Source organism: Mirounga angustirostris, unplaced genomic scaffold (genome assembly GCF_029215605.1).
Source record: "Mirounga angustirostris isolate CCGP_5_RB_7025 unplaced genomic scaffold, mMirAng1.0.hap1 SCAF_16, whole genome shotgun sequence".
Classification (NCBI taxonomy): domain Eukaryota; kingdom Metazoa; phylum Chordata; class Mammalia; order Carnivora; family Phocidae; genus Mirounga; species Mirounga angustirostris.
The window spans coordinates 34,625,719-34,644,567 of NW_026991724.1; the positions used below are offsets into that span (position 1 = coordinate 34,625,719).

The 18,849-nt window shown below is 41.9% G+C and overlaps 1 protein-coding gene across 2 annotated transcripts in view; it reads left to right on the forward strand.

Annotated features, from left to right (window-relative positions):
• Positions 1 to 1,320: 1,320 nt before the first annotated feature.
• SIAH1 (siah E3 ubiquitin protein ligase 1) overlaps positions 1,321 to 18,849 on the forward strand; it is a 31,994-nt gene continuing 14,465 nt past the window's right edge. Inside the window, exon 1 of one of the 2 annotated variants that reach the window (XM_045891158.3) lies at positions 1,321 to 1,628. Coding sequence is in view for 1 of the 2 variants with exons in the window: in XM_064580694.1 (XP_064436764.1) it covers positions 2,210 to 2,258 (49 nt within the window). In the remaining variant the exon portion in view is untranslated. Of the gene's footprint in view, positions 1,629 to 2,031; positions 2,259 to 18,849 lie in introns of those variants that run through there. The other variant, XM_064580694.1, reaches the window with a different exon arrangement.

Sequence of the window (18,849 nt, forward strand, 5' to 3'; positions counted from 1 at the left end):
GTCTCTAGCACTGTGCCTGGCATTGGTGAAATGAATGAAGAATAAATAAGTGAATGTCTCCCTGACTAGGTAAGCTCCATGCATATCCAAGCACAGTGTATGACAGAACATATTAGAATTGCTATGTAGGTATTTATTGTCGAAGGAGTGAATGATATAACACCAATAATAACTGTACATAAGTCACCCAAGTTCATCTGACTTGGGCTTTGGGGACCAGCATATTAGTAGTGTATTGGTAGTACAGCTTGCAGCTAAGAACAAGTGTGGTCTTTTACTTTCCCAACCTCAAGAAACGCTGGCTCTGCTAATGGTTGCAGAGAAAGACAGCAGGCACAATAAGCAAAATATTAGGCTGAGGAGTAGAGGTATCAACACACAACACTCTACACATTTGTAGAGAAGCCAGAAATTAGCAGCTTGCATCAGTATCTAAAATAACTTTGTGTCTTTGGCTTTGGAGCTCAAACTTTGAGTGTGTTCTCAGTGGAGTGCTTACATTAAAAACTACCAGCCAAAAAGCTTTCCTATTGGTGAGGAGTTTGGAGATAATGGAAGGACTACTCCCTGGATGGTTTCTAGTATCTCATGTAAAAAGTACCTTTTAAGTTTTTACATAGAATAGTATTTTTATGGAGGCTCTTACATGGAAATCCAGTTTGTAAATGTTCTCAGACGCTGGCATTTGCTCAGATATATACGTTGTACCCATCAAAGAACTGTGAACGGTATTTTCCTTTTATTTTCTATTTAAAAAGAAACGCAGAGTCCCACGAGTGAGACTTCCAGATGAGTGAGGACACGGGGGGCAAAGGCGTGCTTTCCATACTACCTGTTTGTCAGCTAAAATAAGCCTTTGAAACTCGTCCCGCTTTCGCTGCAGCGCGGCTCAAACCTAAGGGAGGGGCTTGGGCTTCTCATTTAGGGGTGGGGTCCCGGTCGGTGGCCATCGCAGCCGGTTTCTTTCCCTTTGGGAAAGAGTGGAGTTAGGAAGGGCCGGCGGAGGCGCTGTGCGGAACCAGCAAACCAGACCCGACGGGCCGTAAATAGGAGGCGAGGGCGCAGGACGACCAGTCGGGCGGCGGAACAAAGCCCCGCGGGGGGCGCGCGACCAGAGTTCCGCGACGCGGCAGGCAAGCACCAGCCTCTCCCCGGCAGGGACAGTTGCAGGCAAGAACGTGACGTGTAGTCACAGCAACGGTAACCGAAGAGCCGAAGCGCCAACCGGCCCCCTCGAACACCCGCACCGCGATGCCCGCGCGGGTCGCCGCCGGCCGGGCGAGCGCCTCTGCGCTTGCGCGCCCGCGGGAAGCCCCGCCCCCTCCGGGCTGCCGGCGCGCGGGGCCGCGCCTCCTCATGGCGGCCGCCGCAGTGTGTGGTATTTAGCGGGGGCGCGCGGCGGGCTCGAGGACGCGCGAAACGGCGGCAGCGGCGGCGGCGGCCAGGGGGGAGCCGGGGCGGCCGTTGCGGGGCGCGCTCTCGAGCGGTGGCGGCGGCGGCCCAGGGTGTCCCGTCGGTGCCGGCACAGGGAAGAGGCGGTGGCGCTGCCCGCGGTGGCGGGGGTTGGCGGCGGCGACGGAGCGCGTTTGAGCCAGGACCGGGGTCCGAGGCGCGCTCTCCGCCTACAGGTAAGTGGGGCCCGGCCTGGAGGGAGGAGCCGGCCGCGAGGGGCTCTCCGGGAGGAGGACGCCCAGGCCCGGTAATGGCGGCGGGCGGGAAGGGCGGTGGGGCCGGGGTGCGCCGCCCGGGCCGGGGCGCGGGCAGCCCCCGGCGCCGGGCGCCTTTGTCTCGGCCCGAGCCCGGCCGCCCGGCCGAGCGCCGCCCCCCGCCCCTCCCCTCCCCTCTTGGGCCCTGCCCGCCGCCGCGAGCCGGCTCGCCCCCGCCCCCGGCGCCCCGGGCCCGGCAGGCCCGCGGCGGGGGTCGGCCCTGCGCGCCCGGGCGAGGGCGGGGGAGGGCCTCCCGGCCGCCCGGCCCGGCCCCCGCGCGCCCGGGAGGCGGGCCCGGCCGAGGGAGGCGTCGGGCGCTCCCGGCGCCCGGGTGCCGGCCTTTGTTGTGAAGGGTCCCGGGGTGTGCGGCCAACATGGCGGAGGTCAGCTGAGTGCGGGCAGTGGCCGGCTCTTCGCTCCGGCCCCTCCCCGCGCCGGCCGGGGCGACTTGGCCGTCCTTGGCCTCCTCTGCCTGCCCGCGACCCCGGGAGCGGCTGTCCCCGATGGCGCTGCGTTCATGCTCCCGCTCCCGGCCTGAGCCTTCATTGTGCGGTGGGAAGAATACAGCCTCCTCCCTTGTTTATGTCGTTAGAGAGAAGATCGCGTGAACGGCTTGCCAGGGAAGCCCCAGCTTTTTATTGTAAACCTTGGTTTTCCTAGGCTTCATTTGTCGGGTAGTTTGGGGGCCTTTCTCGAGTCTCTGAGATTATAACTTAGGAATGTGAGTAACCTGGGCCACAGCGTTGCGTAGGTTTTTCTTTCCCCATTCCTGGAAAGATTCAGAATTTGTTTGCTCTGACATCCAGAGAAGTCCCAGTTTGTGTGTTCGGAAAATCACATTGTATAGCTGATTTCTCAAAGTCACAGAAGCCGTGAGCCTGGATGTAGGGCAGCGATCGGACTGGACTGCCTGTTCCTAGCAGTTGAATATTTACCATTTCCAGATAAGCGGCATGTCAAGGGTAAATTGTTAACTCTTTTCAGCAGTTGAACGTTGGGAGCATGGACTCTGAAGTCCGTCCTGCCCCACCGGTTTGTGACCTTGGGCAAGATGGTTAATCTCTCTGTGCTTCATTTTCCTTATCTGCAAAATGGGTGTAATGACAGTACCTACCTCCTAGGATTGGTGGGAGAACTGATGAGATGATAATAGGTGAAGGGCTTGGAGCAGTGGCAGGCCCATGGTAAGTGCTTAATAAATGTTTGCTGCTAGGGCTATTTAGTAAGTAATCTTAGGAGTTTATCTTGGCATGATGAATATGTTGGAAGTGCACAGACCAGAATATGTGAAATCACATTGTACATCGTTAGTGCTTGGGGTTTTTTTTTTTTTTTTAACTGCATTTTGTTAGTTGTACAGAATGAAAATAAGAGATTTAGATGATAAATGGACAGGCACTCTTGAGATAATGGCATTTGGAAATTTATATAGTAAGGGATTTGGATAGGTCTTGTGGGGTCTGGAATTTAAAAAATCAAAGTGATTAAATGAAGTTTCCTTTTAGCACTTTTACATTTATGGATCAGTTAGCTTCCAAGGACTTGGCGTTAACTAACCTGGAAAAGTGGAACCGTGAATCCCTTTGAGTGTTAGGTGTCTCTGGTGTTACCACCTCTTTTAGACATAAGGGCAGAGCAAAGTGTAGTGTTGTGATAAATGGTCTGATAATTTTATCAGGGAGTTACTGGCTCAAATTGTGGAGGAGAGGGTATTGATTAGCTTTTAGGAGAACTTTGTGACAAGTAGATTTTTGAGACAAAGTGCATTATACAAATTGTGTAATTTTTCATTCTTGAAATTACAGAAACTTGTGCTCTGAAATGGTTAGTTGCAACCCTAAAGTTTGCTTAGCCAAAATCTTTTCTTTAGATATAGAATTGGTGCAAATGCTCCCTGTTGGCATCTTTCCAGCATAATTCAGTAACATTTATTAATATTTTAAACAAGTAGGGTATAATTAATAGATACGGAACTTTTCATGGTAAGTATTCCACAAACTACAAATTCAGAAATTTAATTCGGGCGCCTGGGTGGCTCAGATGGTTAAGCGTCTGCCTTCGGCTCAGGTCATGATCTCAGGGTCCTGGGATCGAGTCCCACATCGGGCTTCCTGCTCCTTGGGAGCCTGCTTCTCCCTCTGCCTCTCTCTCTCTCTGTCTCTCATGAATAAATAAATAAAATCTTTAAAAAAAAAAAAAAGAAATTTAATTCACTATAGCTTAATATCTGTTCCCTCTGAGCTTTGGGAAGTTCTTATAAAATTGATGTAGAGCAGTATTCTTTAATATCTAATTGAAGGAATGTTATAATTAGGCTAAAACTAATTGGAGTGGGGCGCCTGGGTGGCTCATTCATTAAGCGTCTGCCTTCGGCTCAGGTCATGATCCCGGGGTCCTGGGATCGAGCAAGCCCCTCGTCAAGCCCCTCATGGGGCTCCCTGCTCGGCAGGGAGCCTGCTTCTTCCTCTCCCACTCCCCCTACGTGTGTTCCCTCTATCACTGTGTCTCTTTCTGTCAAATAAATAAAATCTTTAAAAAATAAAATAAAATAAAACTAATTGGAGTTATAAAGAAAATACCTAGCTATGACAGCAATGACATAATGTGAAGACTGGGACTTTATTTTTAGTATATACGGTGTTTTGAAAACAAGTTTTATATAATGAGAGCAACAGTAAGTTTAGTAACACTGCAAAGTGACCCCTTAAATTGTGTTTTAAAGCTGCTGATTTATTCAGTTTCCAAAGATTGTAGGTTTTTCTTTATATGTTTAAAGAGATGTTACAGACTTTTGGCTGTAATTATGGAATTTCCATACACTGTAAATGTTTAAGTTCTGAATATTTTTCGTATACACCCCCCCCTACAAAGCCGAAACCAATATATGAAAACCTCAGACTTCCCATCCCTCTCTGCCTCCCTTCTTCCCCCAAGAAACAACTGGGGATAAATTTTCCTCTTTTATAATAGTAAGATCCTTAATAATTTCTTTTAAATAGTGGTTTTTCTAAAGCACTCTAAATTATTTGGTTTTCCGTGGCTATAATTATTAGATCATCTGATGCACAAGGGCAAGAATTGTGTTTTGTATTCCTATATCCTCAGTGCCTAACACTCAATACATACTTGTTTCCTGACCTACTGCTATCTATAATCCTGATAACACTCTAGACACATGTATTGTCTTGCCTGCAGGTAATTTTTTTTAAATGAATTTATTTTTTAGAGCAGTTTTAGATTCAGTAGGAAGATTGAATAGAAGGTACGGAGATTTCCCATATTCACCCTGCCCCCAGTCATGCATAGCTCCCCCATTGTCAGTAGTTCTCCACCAGAGTAGTACATTTGTTACAGTTTGATGTACCTGCATTGACACATCATTATCACCCAAAGTCCCTGGTTTACATAATGGTTCAGTCTTGGTGTTCTGCATTAGGAATTCTGACAAATGCATGATGAATGCTATATGTCCACCATTATAGTGTACAGAAGAACAGCTTCATTGCCCTGAAAGTCCTCTGTGCTGCACCTATTCATTCCTCCTTCCCCCAAACGTCTGGCAAGCTCTGATCTTTTTACGGTGTCCATAGTTTTGCCAGTTCCAGAATGTCATATAATTGGAATCATATAGCATGTAGCCTTTTCAGATTGGCTTCTTTCACTTAGTAACATTCATTGAAGGTTCTTCCGTGTCTTTTCATGGCTTGGTAGCTCAGTTCTTTTTAGCGCTAAATAGTATTCACTGTCTGGTTATACCAGTTTATTTATCCACTCACCTACCAGAGGACAGCATCTTGGTTGCTTCCAAATTTTGGCAGTTATGAATGAAGCTGCTGTAAACACCTGTGTGTAGGTTTTTGTGTGGACATGTTTTCAAATCCTCTGGGTAAATACTGAGCAGCATGATTGCTAGATCTTATGGTAAGAGTATGTTTGGTTTTGTAAGAAACTGCCAAACTGCCTTTTATAGTGACTGTACCGTTTTGCATTTCCACCAGCAATGAATGAGCGTTCCTGTTGCTCCACATGCCCACCAGCATTTGGTGGGGTCAGTGTTCTAGATTTTGGCCATTCCGATAGATAATGTAGTGGTATCTTCTTGTTTTAATTTGCGTTTCCCTGATGACAGATGATGTGGAGCACCTTTTCATATGCCCCTTTGCCATCTGTGTATCTTTGGCTAGGTGTCTCTTAAGGTTTAAGTTGGGTTGTTAGTTTTATTGTTGAGTTTCAAGAGTTCTTTGTATATTTTGGATAACAGTCCTTTATCAGATAAATCTTTTGCAAATATTTTCTCCCAATCTGTGGTTTGTCTTCTCATTCTAATGACAGTGTCTGTCCCTTCAGGTCATTTGCCACTTTTATGTATCAGGGTATTTAAGATTTACATGTTGAAAACTAAAACCTTTATTATTTCCAACTGTCCAAGGCTCTTACCCCTATTTTCAGTTGATCACTGGGTCCTGATTTTGCTGCCATCTGGTTATCTCAAGTTTTGTATTGCTTCTCTCTCACTCATTTTCACATTTACATTCAAGCCTTCTGCCTTCTAAGTAGTCTGTCTGCTTTTGGTCTCTGCCTCCGCCCTTCAGTTCTTCCTATTGTAGTTGGAGGGAGCTTTCTAATGTAGGCAACATACAAGAACTTCAGTATAAACTACAGAGTTCCTTGATATGGATAGTAAGTACACAGCCATTTTCAGTTATGTACCTGTAAGTGCCTATATACACTATATTTTCTCTCTTCCAGCTAAGCTCTATAATCTCAGTCTGGACATCATTTAGCTAAGACACTGTTTCTGGACTTCCCATCTCGAATTGGGTGTCATCTCTCTGTGTTCCCATAGCATGCTTGACCCCACTCTAACAGGTATCCCCCTGAACTGTAATTTTTCTGTACTGCTTTGCCTCCGCAGTCTCTGTGACTGCAATCTTTGTGAGGACTTTGTCTTAATCACCCTTGTTGGTCTAGAGTTTAGCATTGTTTCTGGCACGTAGTTGGTGCTCAGTAAATATTTATTGAATGACTGACAAACTCTCACACTGTCCTTAAAATGTGCTTCTCTAGCCTTATCTGCCAACATTTCCTCTTGTCCTACCTAGTCAAGCTGGGTTTTTTGTTTCTTGAATACTCTCTGTACTTTAAATCTGCCTTTGCCCATGATTGTACTTAAATCTCTCAAATATCTACTGGTGCTACTTTGGGCAGATTATTTAAACTCCATTTTCATTAACTTGTGAGGAAGCTGTTAAGCGTTTTGCTGCAGCCTGCCCCATTCCCCATATTTTAATGCCAGAGTAGCAGTATAGTTGAGGGGTGAAGGGGACATGGCTCTGAAGAATCAGACCTGGAGGTGTCTCTTGGCTCTGTCACTTACTATTGTGTTTGTGGCCTTAAGCTCCAGGAGAGCAGAGACACGGCCTACTTTTGTATCTTAAAAGCACAGTTGACTATCCATAGAAAGTGCTTAGATAATTTAAAAAATGAGTTGAATAAGTTACTTAATTTTTCTAAATATTACCATTTACATTCTAGTGAGGGAAATATACAGAATTACAAATTATGATATGTACAGATCTTCCTCCACTTACTATGCGGTTATGTCCTGATAAACTCTTTGTAAATTGAAAATACTGTAATTTGAAAATGCATTTAATACAGCTAATCTACTAGACATCACAGCTTAGCCTAGCCTACCTTAAACTTGCTAAAAATACTTACATTAGCCTACAGTTGGGCAAAATCATCTAACACAAAACTTATAATAAGGTGTTGAATATATCATGCAGTTTCTTGAATACTGTACTGAAAGTGAAAAACAGTGGTTATTAGTGTATTGGTTGCTTACCCTCTCAGTTGTCTGGCTGACTGGGAGTTGTGGCTTGCTGCCACTGCTCAGCATCATGAGAGTGTATCATACTGCATGTTGATGGCCTGGGAAAAGATCACATTCAAAATTCAAAGTACAACATATCGCTTGTGCACCATCATAAAGGAAAAAATCGTTAAGTGAAACCATGGTAAGTTGGGAACCATCTGTACTATAAAGGAGTTAAAAGTGCTGAAGTAAAGAATAATGGGGGTGGGATGGAGACTTGCTGTCAGATGGGCTGACTTTTAAGCTATGATAAGAGGATAAAGAGAGCCCTTTGAAGGAGTGAAGGGAGAAGCTTTCAGAATGAAGGAGAAGCAGGGGTGAAGGCCCTGAGGCTTGCATGAGCATGTATGTACTTACTCTAGTTCTAGAAGTTGAGGGAAAGGAGTGTTGTTGGAACAAATGGATGATGGGGAAAGACAGCCAGTGATCAGATCCTGCAGTCAAAGTAAGGAATGAAATTTTTAAGGGTACTGAGAAGCCATCGGAAGATTTTAATTAAAGGAGTAGCATAATTCACTTTTAACTTTTAAGAAAGCTTTAGCTGTTGTTTGGAGAATTGATTGGTCAGAAGGCCATTTCTTTGATTAGGCAATAGTGGATTATGACCTGGATTAAGGTGGTGGCAGTGAAGATGAAGAAAAGTGGATGGATTTGAGGTATATTTTGGAGACAGAATTAACAGGACTTGTTGGTGGATTAGATGTGAGAGGTGAGGGAAGGAAGGAATTAGGTGGTTTCTGGCTTGAGCAGCTGTGTGGAATATGGTGCTGTTTACCAAGGTGGGAAAGACTAAAGGAGGGAATGGGGACAGAAGGATAGCAATGAAATTGAAAGTTCTGATAGGTTGGGTTTGAGGTATCTGTTATGAGACATCCAGAATGAGACAGTGAGGTAGAAGGGATATCAGGGGGATGTGCTCTCACAGAAGCCAGATGGGAAATACTAGAGCGTGTTTGGGTGTTAGAGGGATGGTCTGATAGAAAAAGAGGGAGGGATTGATGTAAGAAAGAGGGATAATAGAAGGGGTGTGAAGTCCGAGTAGGTCAGAGGACAGCCCTAGGTGCCGGTCACTTCTTCATTCTGAAGGGAGGGAAGGAGGTGGTAAATCAGCATTTGATGGCTTCTGTGGTGTCTTCTAAAGGAAACATGGGTGAAGCCACCAGTTGAGAGTATTTGTAGTTAGTGAATACTAGACTGCGGTAGGTTAAAGATGTAATAGACACATTGAGAAACTGAGCAGAGCGGGGGAGAGATGTTGTGATGTATTAGCCAATGAGGAAGCCTGATACTGTTCCGGGAGATTTTTGGAGACTATCTAGAGCAATAGTATTTTTGTTTCTAAATGTAAACTTTTTTGTTGAAGTATAGCATAAATAGGGAAAAATACTCAAATTACAGGTAAATGTATAACTTGATGAATTTTCACAAAGAGAACACACACTGTTGTGATTAGCTCCCATGTGTCCCAATTACTTTTACTTTTTTTTTTTTAAAGATTTTATTTATTTATTTGAGAGAGAGAGAGAATGAGAGAGAACACATGAGAGGGGGGAGGGTCAGAGGGAGAAGCAGACTCCCTGCCGAGCAGGGAGCCCGATGTGGGACTCGATCCAGGGACTCCAGGATCATGACCTGAGCTGAAGGCAGTCGCTTAACCAACTGAGCCACCCAGGCGCCCTACTTTTTTTTTTTTTTTGTAAATCTTCTTGAACTTTAAGCTGAGTAATACAGGAAAAATAGTCTATTTTGGTTCAATTTATTCTTTAAGCTTGAGCCACAGTGACCAGAATGGTACTGACAATAACCTTTCATTAGGTTTGAGATTACCCAGTCGTGTTGAATTTATTTGTGGTTTTTGTTTGTTTGTGTTTAAGATTTTATTTATTTGAGAGAGGGGGAGAAAGAGCACAAGCAGGGGGAGGGGCAGAGGGAGAGAGAGACAGGCAGACTCCCTGCTGAGCATGGAGCCAGACCTAGGGAAGGCTCCATCCCAGGACCCTGAGATCAAGACCTGAGCTGAGGTCAGACTCAGACCCTTAACTGACTGAACCACCCAGGCACCCCTGTTTGTTTTTAATAGCAGGAGGTAGAGGGAGCACATGGGAGGAGAACGAGAAAGTTGGAGGGTAAACCTTTGGACAACAATCTATATTTTTAAAGTAGATATTGGGGGTGCCTGGGTGGCTCAGTCAGTTAAGCATCTGCCTTTGGCTCAGGTCATGATCCCAGGGTCCTGGGATTGAGCCCCGCATCAGGCTCCCTGCTCAGCGGGGAGTCTGCTTCTCCCTGTCCCTCTGCCTCTCCTCCTTGCTCTTGCTCTCTCTCTCAAATAAATAAATAAAATTAAAAAAAAAAAAGTAGATATTGCCAGTGAGAAATATTTTCTTAAAAAGAAGAATTTGGGGTGCCTGGGTGGCTCAGTCGTTAAGCATCTGACTTCAGCTCAGGTCATGATCCCAGGGTCCTGGGATCGAGCTCCACATCGGGCTCCCTGATTAGCGGGAAGCCTGCTTCTCCCTCTCCCACTCCCCCTGCTTGTGTTCCCTCTCTCGCTATCTCTCTCTCAAATAAATAAATAAAATCTTTAAAAAAAAGAAGAATTTAATGCCAGTCTTGAATTTTATAGGAAGTATTATACTGTCCTTGTTATTTATTATTGTCATTCTGACAGGCTTAGCTAGTGATGGTTGATACAGTGAAATTTAGTGTAGGGGCACGTGGGTGGCTCAGTCGGTTAAGCAGAGTTTAAGCATCTGCCTTTGGCTCAGGGCATGATCCCAGGTTCCTGGGATCCAGCCCCACGCTCTCTGCTCAGCGGGAGTCTGCTTCTCCCTCTCCTTGCCCCTCTCCCCGCTTGTACTCTCAAAAAAAAAAAGTGTATACTAGCTTCTTTAAAAGACTCTATGTTGGAAAGATTACTTTAATAATTGATTTAAGTAAATGGAATAATCTAACTATTCAAAACTCTTTGCTATTTTATTTTCTCCTTTGTGTTTTACCTTTTGCTCCTTTGAGTTTGGTTAAAATTCAGGCGTGTGTGTGCGCGTGCGTGCCAAGGACCCTGATTTAGCTTTGTTAGGGGCAACTTCAGATTTCTTAATACAGATAATTGTGAATAGATGTCTGCAGACGTATTCTTTTGATTTTGTTTGGCGAGGTGATAGACCAATTTTATTTTGTCTTATAATTAACTTTTTTATGATGTTAATCACCATACATTACATCATTAGTTTTATAATTAACTTTTAAAACGCTAAATTTAAGATTTTTTATAAGTATAAACTGAAATATGTATATGAAATATGTGGGTTTTTTATGTTATATGAATGGGCGGTCTCAAATTTTTTTCCCCTATTAGTACCCATATATTTGAGGCATTTTAAGAAAAAAGAGAAATCTAAGAAAAAAAGCATCAAGGCAGGTAGACAAAATCAGCTCTTGATTTCTCAGTGTTTCAATTTTTGTATGAAGTCACCAGCAATTCATTAGCAGGAAAGTGTGGAGACACAGAATATGCACTGAAATTTAATCCTTTTTATTACCAAAATAATATATATGTTTTATAGAACATTTGAAGAATACATATAGAAATGCAACCATTATCTTCCCCATGATCGTTCATAATCTGATGATTGGAAAGTAACCATTGTAGACATTTTGACGTAGTTTCTAGTCTGTGTGTATGTGTTAACACACTTTTTTTTAAAGTCAGCCATAGATATTTTAATTTCTTTGATCTGACGTAAATCCTTGTAGATATTTTCCTGTTAAATGATTACCACTTGTCAGTAACTACATGTTTGAACTGTATAATTATTTTTTTTTTAAGATTTTATTTGAGAGAGAGAGAGAGTGAGAAAGAGAACAGGAACAGTGGGGGGAGAGAGAGAAGCAGGCTCCCCGTTGAGCAGGGAATGCGATGCAGGGCTCAATCCCAGGACCTTGGAATTATGACCTGAGCCGAAGGCAGATGCTTAACTGACTGAGCCACCCAGGCGCCCCTGAACTGTGTAATTCTAAATGATGGTGTTTGTGCTTATAGTCTGTATCCTGAAGTTTTTGATATGTTGTGTGCCTATAGTTCAGTGGTCCCATCTCTGATCTCTGTGGTTTCTGGTTCTAAACTTGACTTGCCTCTCTTCTTCTCTAATCCCTCGCTTTAAGTCTTTAAACCACATTCTGCAGTTCCTATGCCCTTCCAGTTTCTTTTCTGTCTCATTATATGGTACATACAAATACACAGACAACAGCTATATCAGTGTGCATATTTACTTAACTATTTTTTTATTTTAACATAAATAGGATTATGATATTATGTGGCTTTTTTTAATGCACTCATTTAAAAAGGTTGATTCTTATATTAGTAGATATGAGTCCATCTTATTTTTTTAAAAAAGGCAGCATAGTGTTCTGTTGTATGGATCATATATTTTAGTCACTCTCTTAAGATAGTACTTGAATTTTCAGTTTATTTACTGCTATAAACAGAATTGCTGTAGGCATCCGGATACATACACTTTTGCCAATTGTAAATTAGAAGAGGGGCTTGGAAGAAATTGCTGGGTCATAGAGTACACACACTTTAAATTTTGAAACAAAGTGCCAAATCTTATTAGAAGCTTCCACAGTGGACATTTCCAACAGACAGTGTAGGAAAGTCTCTCTCCCCACATCTTTGCCAATACTTGGAATCAAATCTTTGAAAACAAATTTCTGTCCTTTTTTAAGCAATACATGCAATTTGTGACGTTTCTTATACCAAGTTTTTGAACTTCTTTTTCCTTTTTTTCTGGAGTTTTACATGCACATATAATTCAAAATAAAATATTCCTAGGTTTGTTTTTTTCTTTTTGAAGAAAAACTCCCTGCCTCTATTCCTCTCCAGGTGTCCTTTGCTAGAGGCAACTGTTTTTACTGAGCTGATTATTTTTGTATTTACCATCTTTGTCTCTAACATGCTTCTATTGTTAAATCCAGATTTCAGTTTGAGGCCTTATCTGTTGAATTTCGTTTGTGGATTTAACTTGTCTTTCTGCCTCCATCACATGTACAAACCTTACCATTTATATACTCCCTTAATTTAGTAACATCATGATTTCATATTTGCATTATTATGATTATAAAAGTTATTCACAATTTGAGCCATATAGTAAGCTGTTGTTACTTTTTTCCTTGTACTGTTGAATTGGAATTTGTATAATTTTCCTTGTCGTTAATGCTTGTCTTTTCTTGTTTGCTTTGTTTTCTCTGTGCTTACTACTAATGCCGCCCCACATTCCTTACCACTTGTCTACATGTTCAGGGTGCTTGATGCCTCACATTGCCTTCTTCCACTAGTGTAAAATTGTCATTGTCAGTGTTCCTTTTACCTTTCTTGTGGGTTACATCTTACTTAATTGTAGCCCATGTTGCCCTTTTTCTTGGTTCGTTCCCTTATATTATTTGAAGGGCTTGTCCTCCAGAAGCTTCCTAAAACATATCCAGGGGAAGTAATGTTTTGAAACTTTGCATCATTATTCTGTCAACACTTTTAGGTAATTTCGGTTGCATTTAGAATTCTAGAATAGTAATCATTCTCTTTGAGGATTTTAAAAAGCATCACTCTCTCGCATCTGGCTTTGGATGTTATTGCTCAAAAATCCAAAGTTCTTTTGCTTTCTGATTTATTTGTTCACCCAACAAATAATTTATTGAGCCTGTGTGTCTGCTAGGCATTTTTAAGTATTTGGGATACATCACTGAATCTGACAAAAATTCCTGCCTTCCAGGTTGAGGAGGAGGAGCGCTGCTACAACAAACATAATTAAATTGTGTAGCCTGATAGAAGGTAATACATTCTGTAGGGGAAAAAAAGGAGCAGAAATGGGGGGAGGGGAAGGAGGAAAGAGAGGGTAGTAGAATGGGTAAAGGATTAGGAGTGCATAGTGGAGGGGTCATCGGGCAAAGTGCTGGTCACTGTTTTAAATAGAGGGGACAGGGTAGGTGTCATTGAAAAGGTAGCAGAGATTAGAAGGAGGTGAGGGAATCAGTTATATGTACATCCAGGAGAAAAGTGTGTTAAAGCAGAGGCCCAAAGGAACATCTTAGTCTTAGGGAACCGGGAGGCTAGTGAGAGGGAAAGAAGTGGGAGATGAAGTCAGAGAGTAATCACCATATTGTGTAGGGCCTTATCGGCTGTTTAAGATTGTATCTGTTACTTGAATATGGGTTGCCAAGGGAGGAGGGTATTGAGCAGAGGAGTGACATGACCTGATACAAATTTTAACTGGATTTTTCTGACTCCTGTGCTTAGAACATACTGGGGTGGGGGTGGGAGACAAGGATGGAAGCGGGGGGGGTTGCTGTTTAGAAGGATATTGTAATAATGTTGGTGAGAGATAATGGTGGCTTGAACTATATTACATGGAGGTGATAAAGGTGGTGAAGAGGGGCTGGATTCTGGATATATTTTTAAAGGCGATACAGTAAGATTTCCTGGTGGTTTTAGATATGTGGTCTGAAAAAAGGATAACTTCTTTTGAACTGAGTAACTGGAAGAATGGAGTGGCCATCAAGAGAAAGGGGAAGGTGGTGTGTGGAGTAGTCTGGGAGAGGATAAGGAGTTCAGCTTTGTTCATCAGCCCCCTTTTACCCCCCACCCCATCCTTGCCCCCAGGGATATCTAGGAAGTTGGATGTAAGAGAAATCTGAAGGGGGTTTTTTTGTTTGTTTTTTAATCTGGGCTGGAGATGTTGGTGGAATTTAAAAACTGTAAGACTGAATGAGATCGGAGTGAGGAAATGTGGACCATGGACAACTCCCAATATCAAGAGTTTGGGGAGAAGAGCAGGAATCAATAAAGGCAGCTGAGGAGTAGCTGGTGAGCCAGGAAAACTGGGGGTGGGGGGAGGACAGTGAACAGTTTATTAGACAGGAGCCAGTGATTGATCACTTCTGTTAGATGTTGGTGACAGTTCAAAACTTGTGCATTAAAAACAAACAAAACTGCAAAATCAGTGTGAAATACTAATTTACTAAAGTATTGGATACTGCCTGCTAAATTGAAGTCTTGAAACGACACGGGTTATTCAATGGACTGTTGTTATTCTGTTGTTTTTGGGTTAAACATACCCGAATTGCCCTGTATGCTGTGGTCACCACACGTGTTCCATTTTCTTACCAGCTTATAAATGCTTCAGTGAAAACCATGATGCCATTTGGGCTTTGCTTTACACCAGTGCGTCATTTGCATTTGAGGTGGCCTTCTGCTTTTGTCTTTGGTCCTTCATAATTAGAGTACTGTGGTATTGACTTGGAGCCAGCGTGACCATAAATGCGGATCGGAGCATTCAATTATTTGGCTACCAGATGGAGTCAGATTATTCAGAATGTGCTACTACTGCTTTTTAGATTATTAAACACAGAAAATAAAACATTCAATTTTTGTAGAAAATGTGGACCATCCCCCCCCAAAAATAGAATCTTAGTTTGAGAAAAATATTTTATTTTTAAGTTTGAGGAAAATTTGAGTATAAGTTAATTCATGTGTTATATCCTTATTTGAAATAACTGAAATGATTTGGTTGGAGTTTCAAATATAATGCTTATGAAGACAAATTATAATTTTCAATGAAATATTTAATTTGAAAAGGCTCCATGAACTTTTTATATGGCATTTCTTTCCCATAAATCCCATTGTTTTTCTATTTTTTTTGCTAGTAAAGAGCTACCTATCATATAATGTATTAAGACTATAATATGGCTTTTTACCTCATTTCTTTAATTTTTTCTGTCTCCCAAGCAATGTACTCTTCTGTTTAGCTTAGTATCACCAACTCTTCATGGGTTACTACCAGTTTTGATCTGCTTTAAAATTTTTGGCCAGAGTGTGTGTGTGTGTGTGTGTTTACCCACATATTTGTCAGATGGAACATGGAGTTGAATGGTTTGTATATTACAGTGTAGAACTGGGTAGCATAGCTTAATGCCAAGACAGAGCAAAAGAGGAAACATCTACAGGACTGTGTGACAGTTTTACATCCTGAGAGAATACAAAACATAATCATGGTAATAAACAGTTGTATTCGAACTTAGACACAAATAACTAAGTGAATATTGGACACTTTCATCTAGACACTGAGATTTGGTTATATTGCAGTAGTGATTGTGTTGTAATCATGACTGATAAAGTTTCGATAAGTTCAAGTGTGTCACCAAAAATTCCATTATTTAGTAAAGTGTGGTGTGAAATAAAAAGGCTGAGAAAGCCTGTTTGATCCTCTTCCTGCTTCTTTTACTCGTATTTCTTTGCTCTTACCTTACTGCTTGATACTTTGATTTAATGTCTAATGGTTTAATGACAAACTCAGACTATCAGATTCTACCACTTTGATATAAAAGAAATTCAAAAAACAACTACTTGCTAGGGCCAGAGATTTAGTTTAAAGAATTTAGGGAAATTTTCTTTCTTTGGGTTTTTTTTTCCCCCCAACTTGTGTATAAATTGAACAGCTGTGTTGGATGAGAAGTTAAGTATTCAGTGCCAGTAGGAGATTATACTGTTTTTGAGGGTTATTGGAAAGAAACGAAATTTAGAGACAAAGCAGACAATCTGGAATCAGGCTCTGTGCTTATTCTTAATTTTTCTGATCTTCAGTTTCCTCATCTGCAGTGTGGAGCTACAGCCTACTTTCTGAGGCTTACCTAAGTAGTATGTATGAAGCTGCTGACACAGTTCCTTACAGGTTGATAGGTGCCCAGTTTATGCAGCTTTGTTCACAGCAAACTTTCTTTCTTTTTTTTTTTTTTTAAAGATTTTATTTATTTATTTGAGAGAGAGAGAATGAGAGAGAGCACATGAGAGGGGGGAGGGTCAGAGGGAGAAGCAGACTCCCTGCCGAGCAGGGAGCCCGATGCGGGACTCGATCCAGGGACTCCAGGATCATGACCTGAGCCGAAGGCAGTCGCTTAACCAACTGAGCCACCCAGGCGCCCCTAAGAGATGCGCTGCCATCAGGCCGCTAGGGCCATAGGCAGCAAACTTTCAATTTTTGTAGAAAAATTGTCACATTCAGACAGAATCCCAAATCGATTTCAGACAGAATCCCAAATCGAGGTTATGAAAATGAACACAGTAGGTTGAAACAACAGTTTTCAGAAAATTCTGTATAATCCAGGTCTTTTTTATTCAGTGATTAATTGCAGGGTTCCTAGTATGACTCTGTAAACGTCACCAGTGTTACTAATATATCAAATGTTTCCATGTATTTGATCTCAGTTAATGTCCAAAAAATCTGTTGTGGTGGTTTTAATAATTTTACAAATGAGAAATTTTTTTTAAAGGATTTTATTTACTTATTTATTTGAGATACAGAGGGCCCATGCATACCAGCAGGGGGAGGAGCAGAGGGAGAGGGACAAGCAGACTCCAAGCTAGGACCCTGAGATCATGACCTGAGCTGAAATCAAGAGTCCGATGCTTAACCGAATGAGCCACCCAGGGCCCCACACAAATGAGAAATTTGAGACCCACGATATTGTAATTTTGCTCAATATCAAAATACTTAATAAGAGCAGAAGTAGGAATTCAGGTTTGAATTTCTGATTCCAGTCAAATTCATTGTTCTTTTCATTATACATAGGCATGTTCTCTAGGTATGAATTGAATTTCAGTTCAATTGAAATTACTGTCTAGGAATTGATGAGTTATGGAACTCTGATGTTACAAACAAACATTTTGAAAACTTGGAGAATTGGTATGGAAGTACATCTGTTTTTTTAAAAAATTATGTATGATGACTAAATGATTCACTTCACACATAGTTTTTTCTTTTTTTAAAGTAGATTTTATTTTTTTAGAGAATTTTAGATTCAGTAGGAAAATTGAATAGAAGGTAGGGATTTCCCATATTCACCCTGCCCCCAGTCATGCATAGCTCCCCCATTGTCAGTAGTTCTCCACCAGAGTAGTACATTTGTTACAGTTTGATGTACCTGCATTGACACATCATTATCACCCAAAGTCCCTGGTTTACATAATGGTTCAGTCTTGGTGTTCTGCATTAGGAATTCTGACAAATGCATGATGAATGCTATATGTCCACCATTATAGTGTACAGAAGAACAGCTTCATTGCCCTGAAAGTCCTCTGTGCTGCACCTATTCATTCCTCCTTCCCCCAAACGTCTGGCAAGCTCTGATCTTTTTACGGTGTCCATAGTTTTGCCAGTTCCAGAATGTCATATAATTGGAATCATATAGCATGTAGCCTTTTCAGATTGGCTTCTTTCACTTAGTAACATTCATTGAAGGTTCTTCCGTGTCTTTTCATGGCTTGGTAGCTCAGTTCTTTTTAGCGCTAAATAGTATTCACTGTCTGGTTATACCAGTTTATTTATCCACTCACCTACCAGAGGACAGCATCTTGGTTGCTTCCAAATTTTGGCAGTTATGAATGAAGCTGCTGTAAACACCTGTGTGTAGGTTTTTGTGTGGACATGTTTTCAAATCCTCTGGGTAAATACTGAGCAGCATGATTGCTAGATCTTATGGTAAGAGTATGTTTGGTTTTGTAAGAAACTGCCAAACTGCCTTTTATAGTGACTGTACCGTTTTGCATTTCCACCAGCAATGAATGAGCGTTCCTGTTGCTCCACATGCCCACCAGCATTTGGTGGGGTCAGTGTTCTAGATTTTGGCCATTCCGATAGATAATGTAGTGGTATCTTCTTGTTTTAATTTGCGTTTCCCTGATGACAGATGATGTGGAGCACCTTTTCATATGCCCCTTTGCCATCTGTGTATCTTTGGCTAGGTGTCTCTTAAGGTTTAAGTTGGGTTGTTAGTTTTATTGTTGAGTTTCAAGAGTTCTTTGTATATTTTGGATAACAGTCCTTTATCAGATAAATCTTTTGCAAATATTTTCTCCCAGTCTGTGTCTTCTCATTCTCATGACAGTGTCTTTTGCAGAGCAGACATTTTTAATTTTAGTCAAGTCCAACTTACCAGTTTCTTTCCTGGTTCATGTGTTTGGTGGTGTTTTTGAAAAGTCCTCACTAAACCCAGGGTTATCTAGATTTTCTCCCATTGTCTTCTGGGAGTTTACATTTAGGTCAGTGATCCATTTTGAGCTGGTTTTTTGTGAAGGGTGTGAGATCTGTGTCTAGATTCATTTTTTTTTTTTTTTTTTTGTATGTGGATAGCGAGTTGTTTCAGCATCATTTGTTGAAAAGGCTGTCTTTTCTCCATTGCCTTCATTTCTTTGTCAAAGATCAGCACAGATCACAG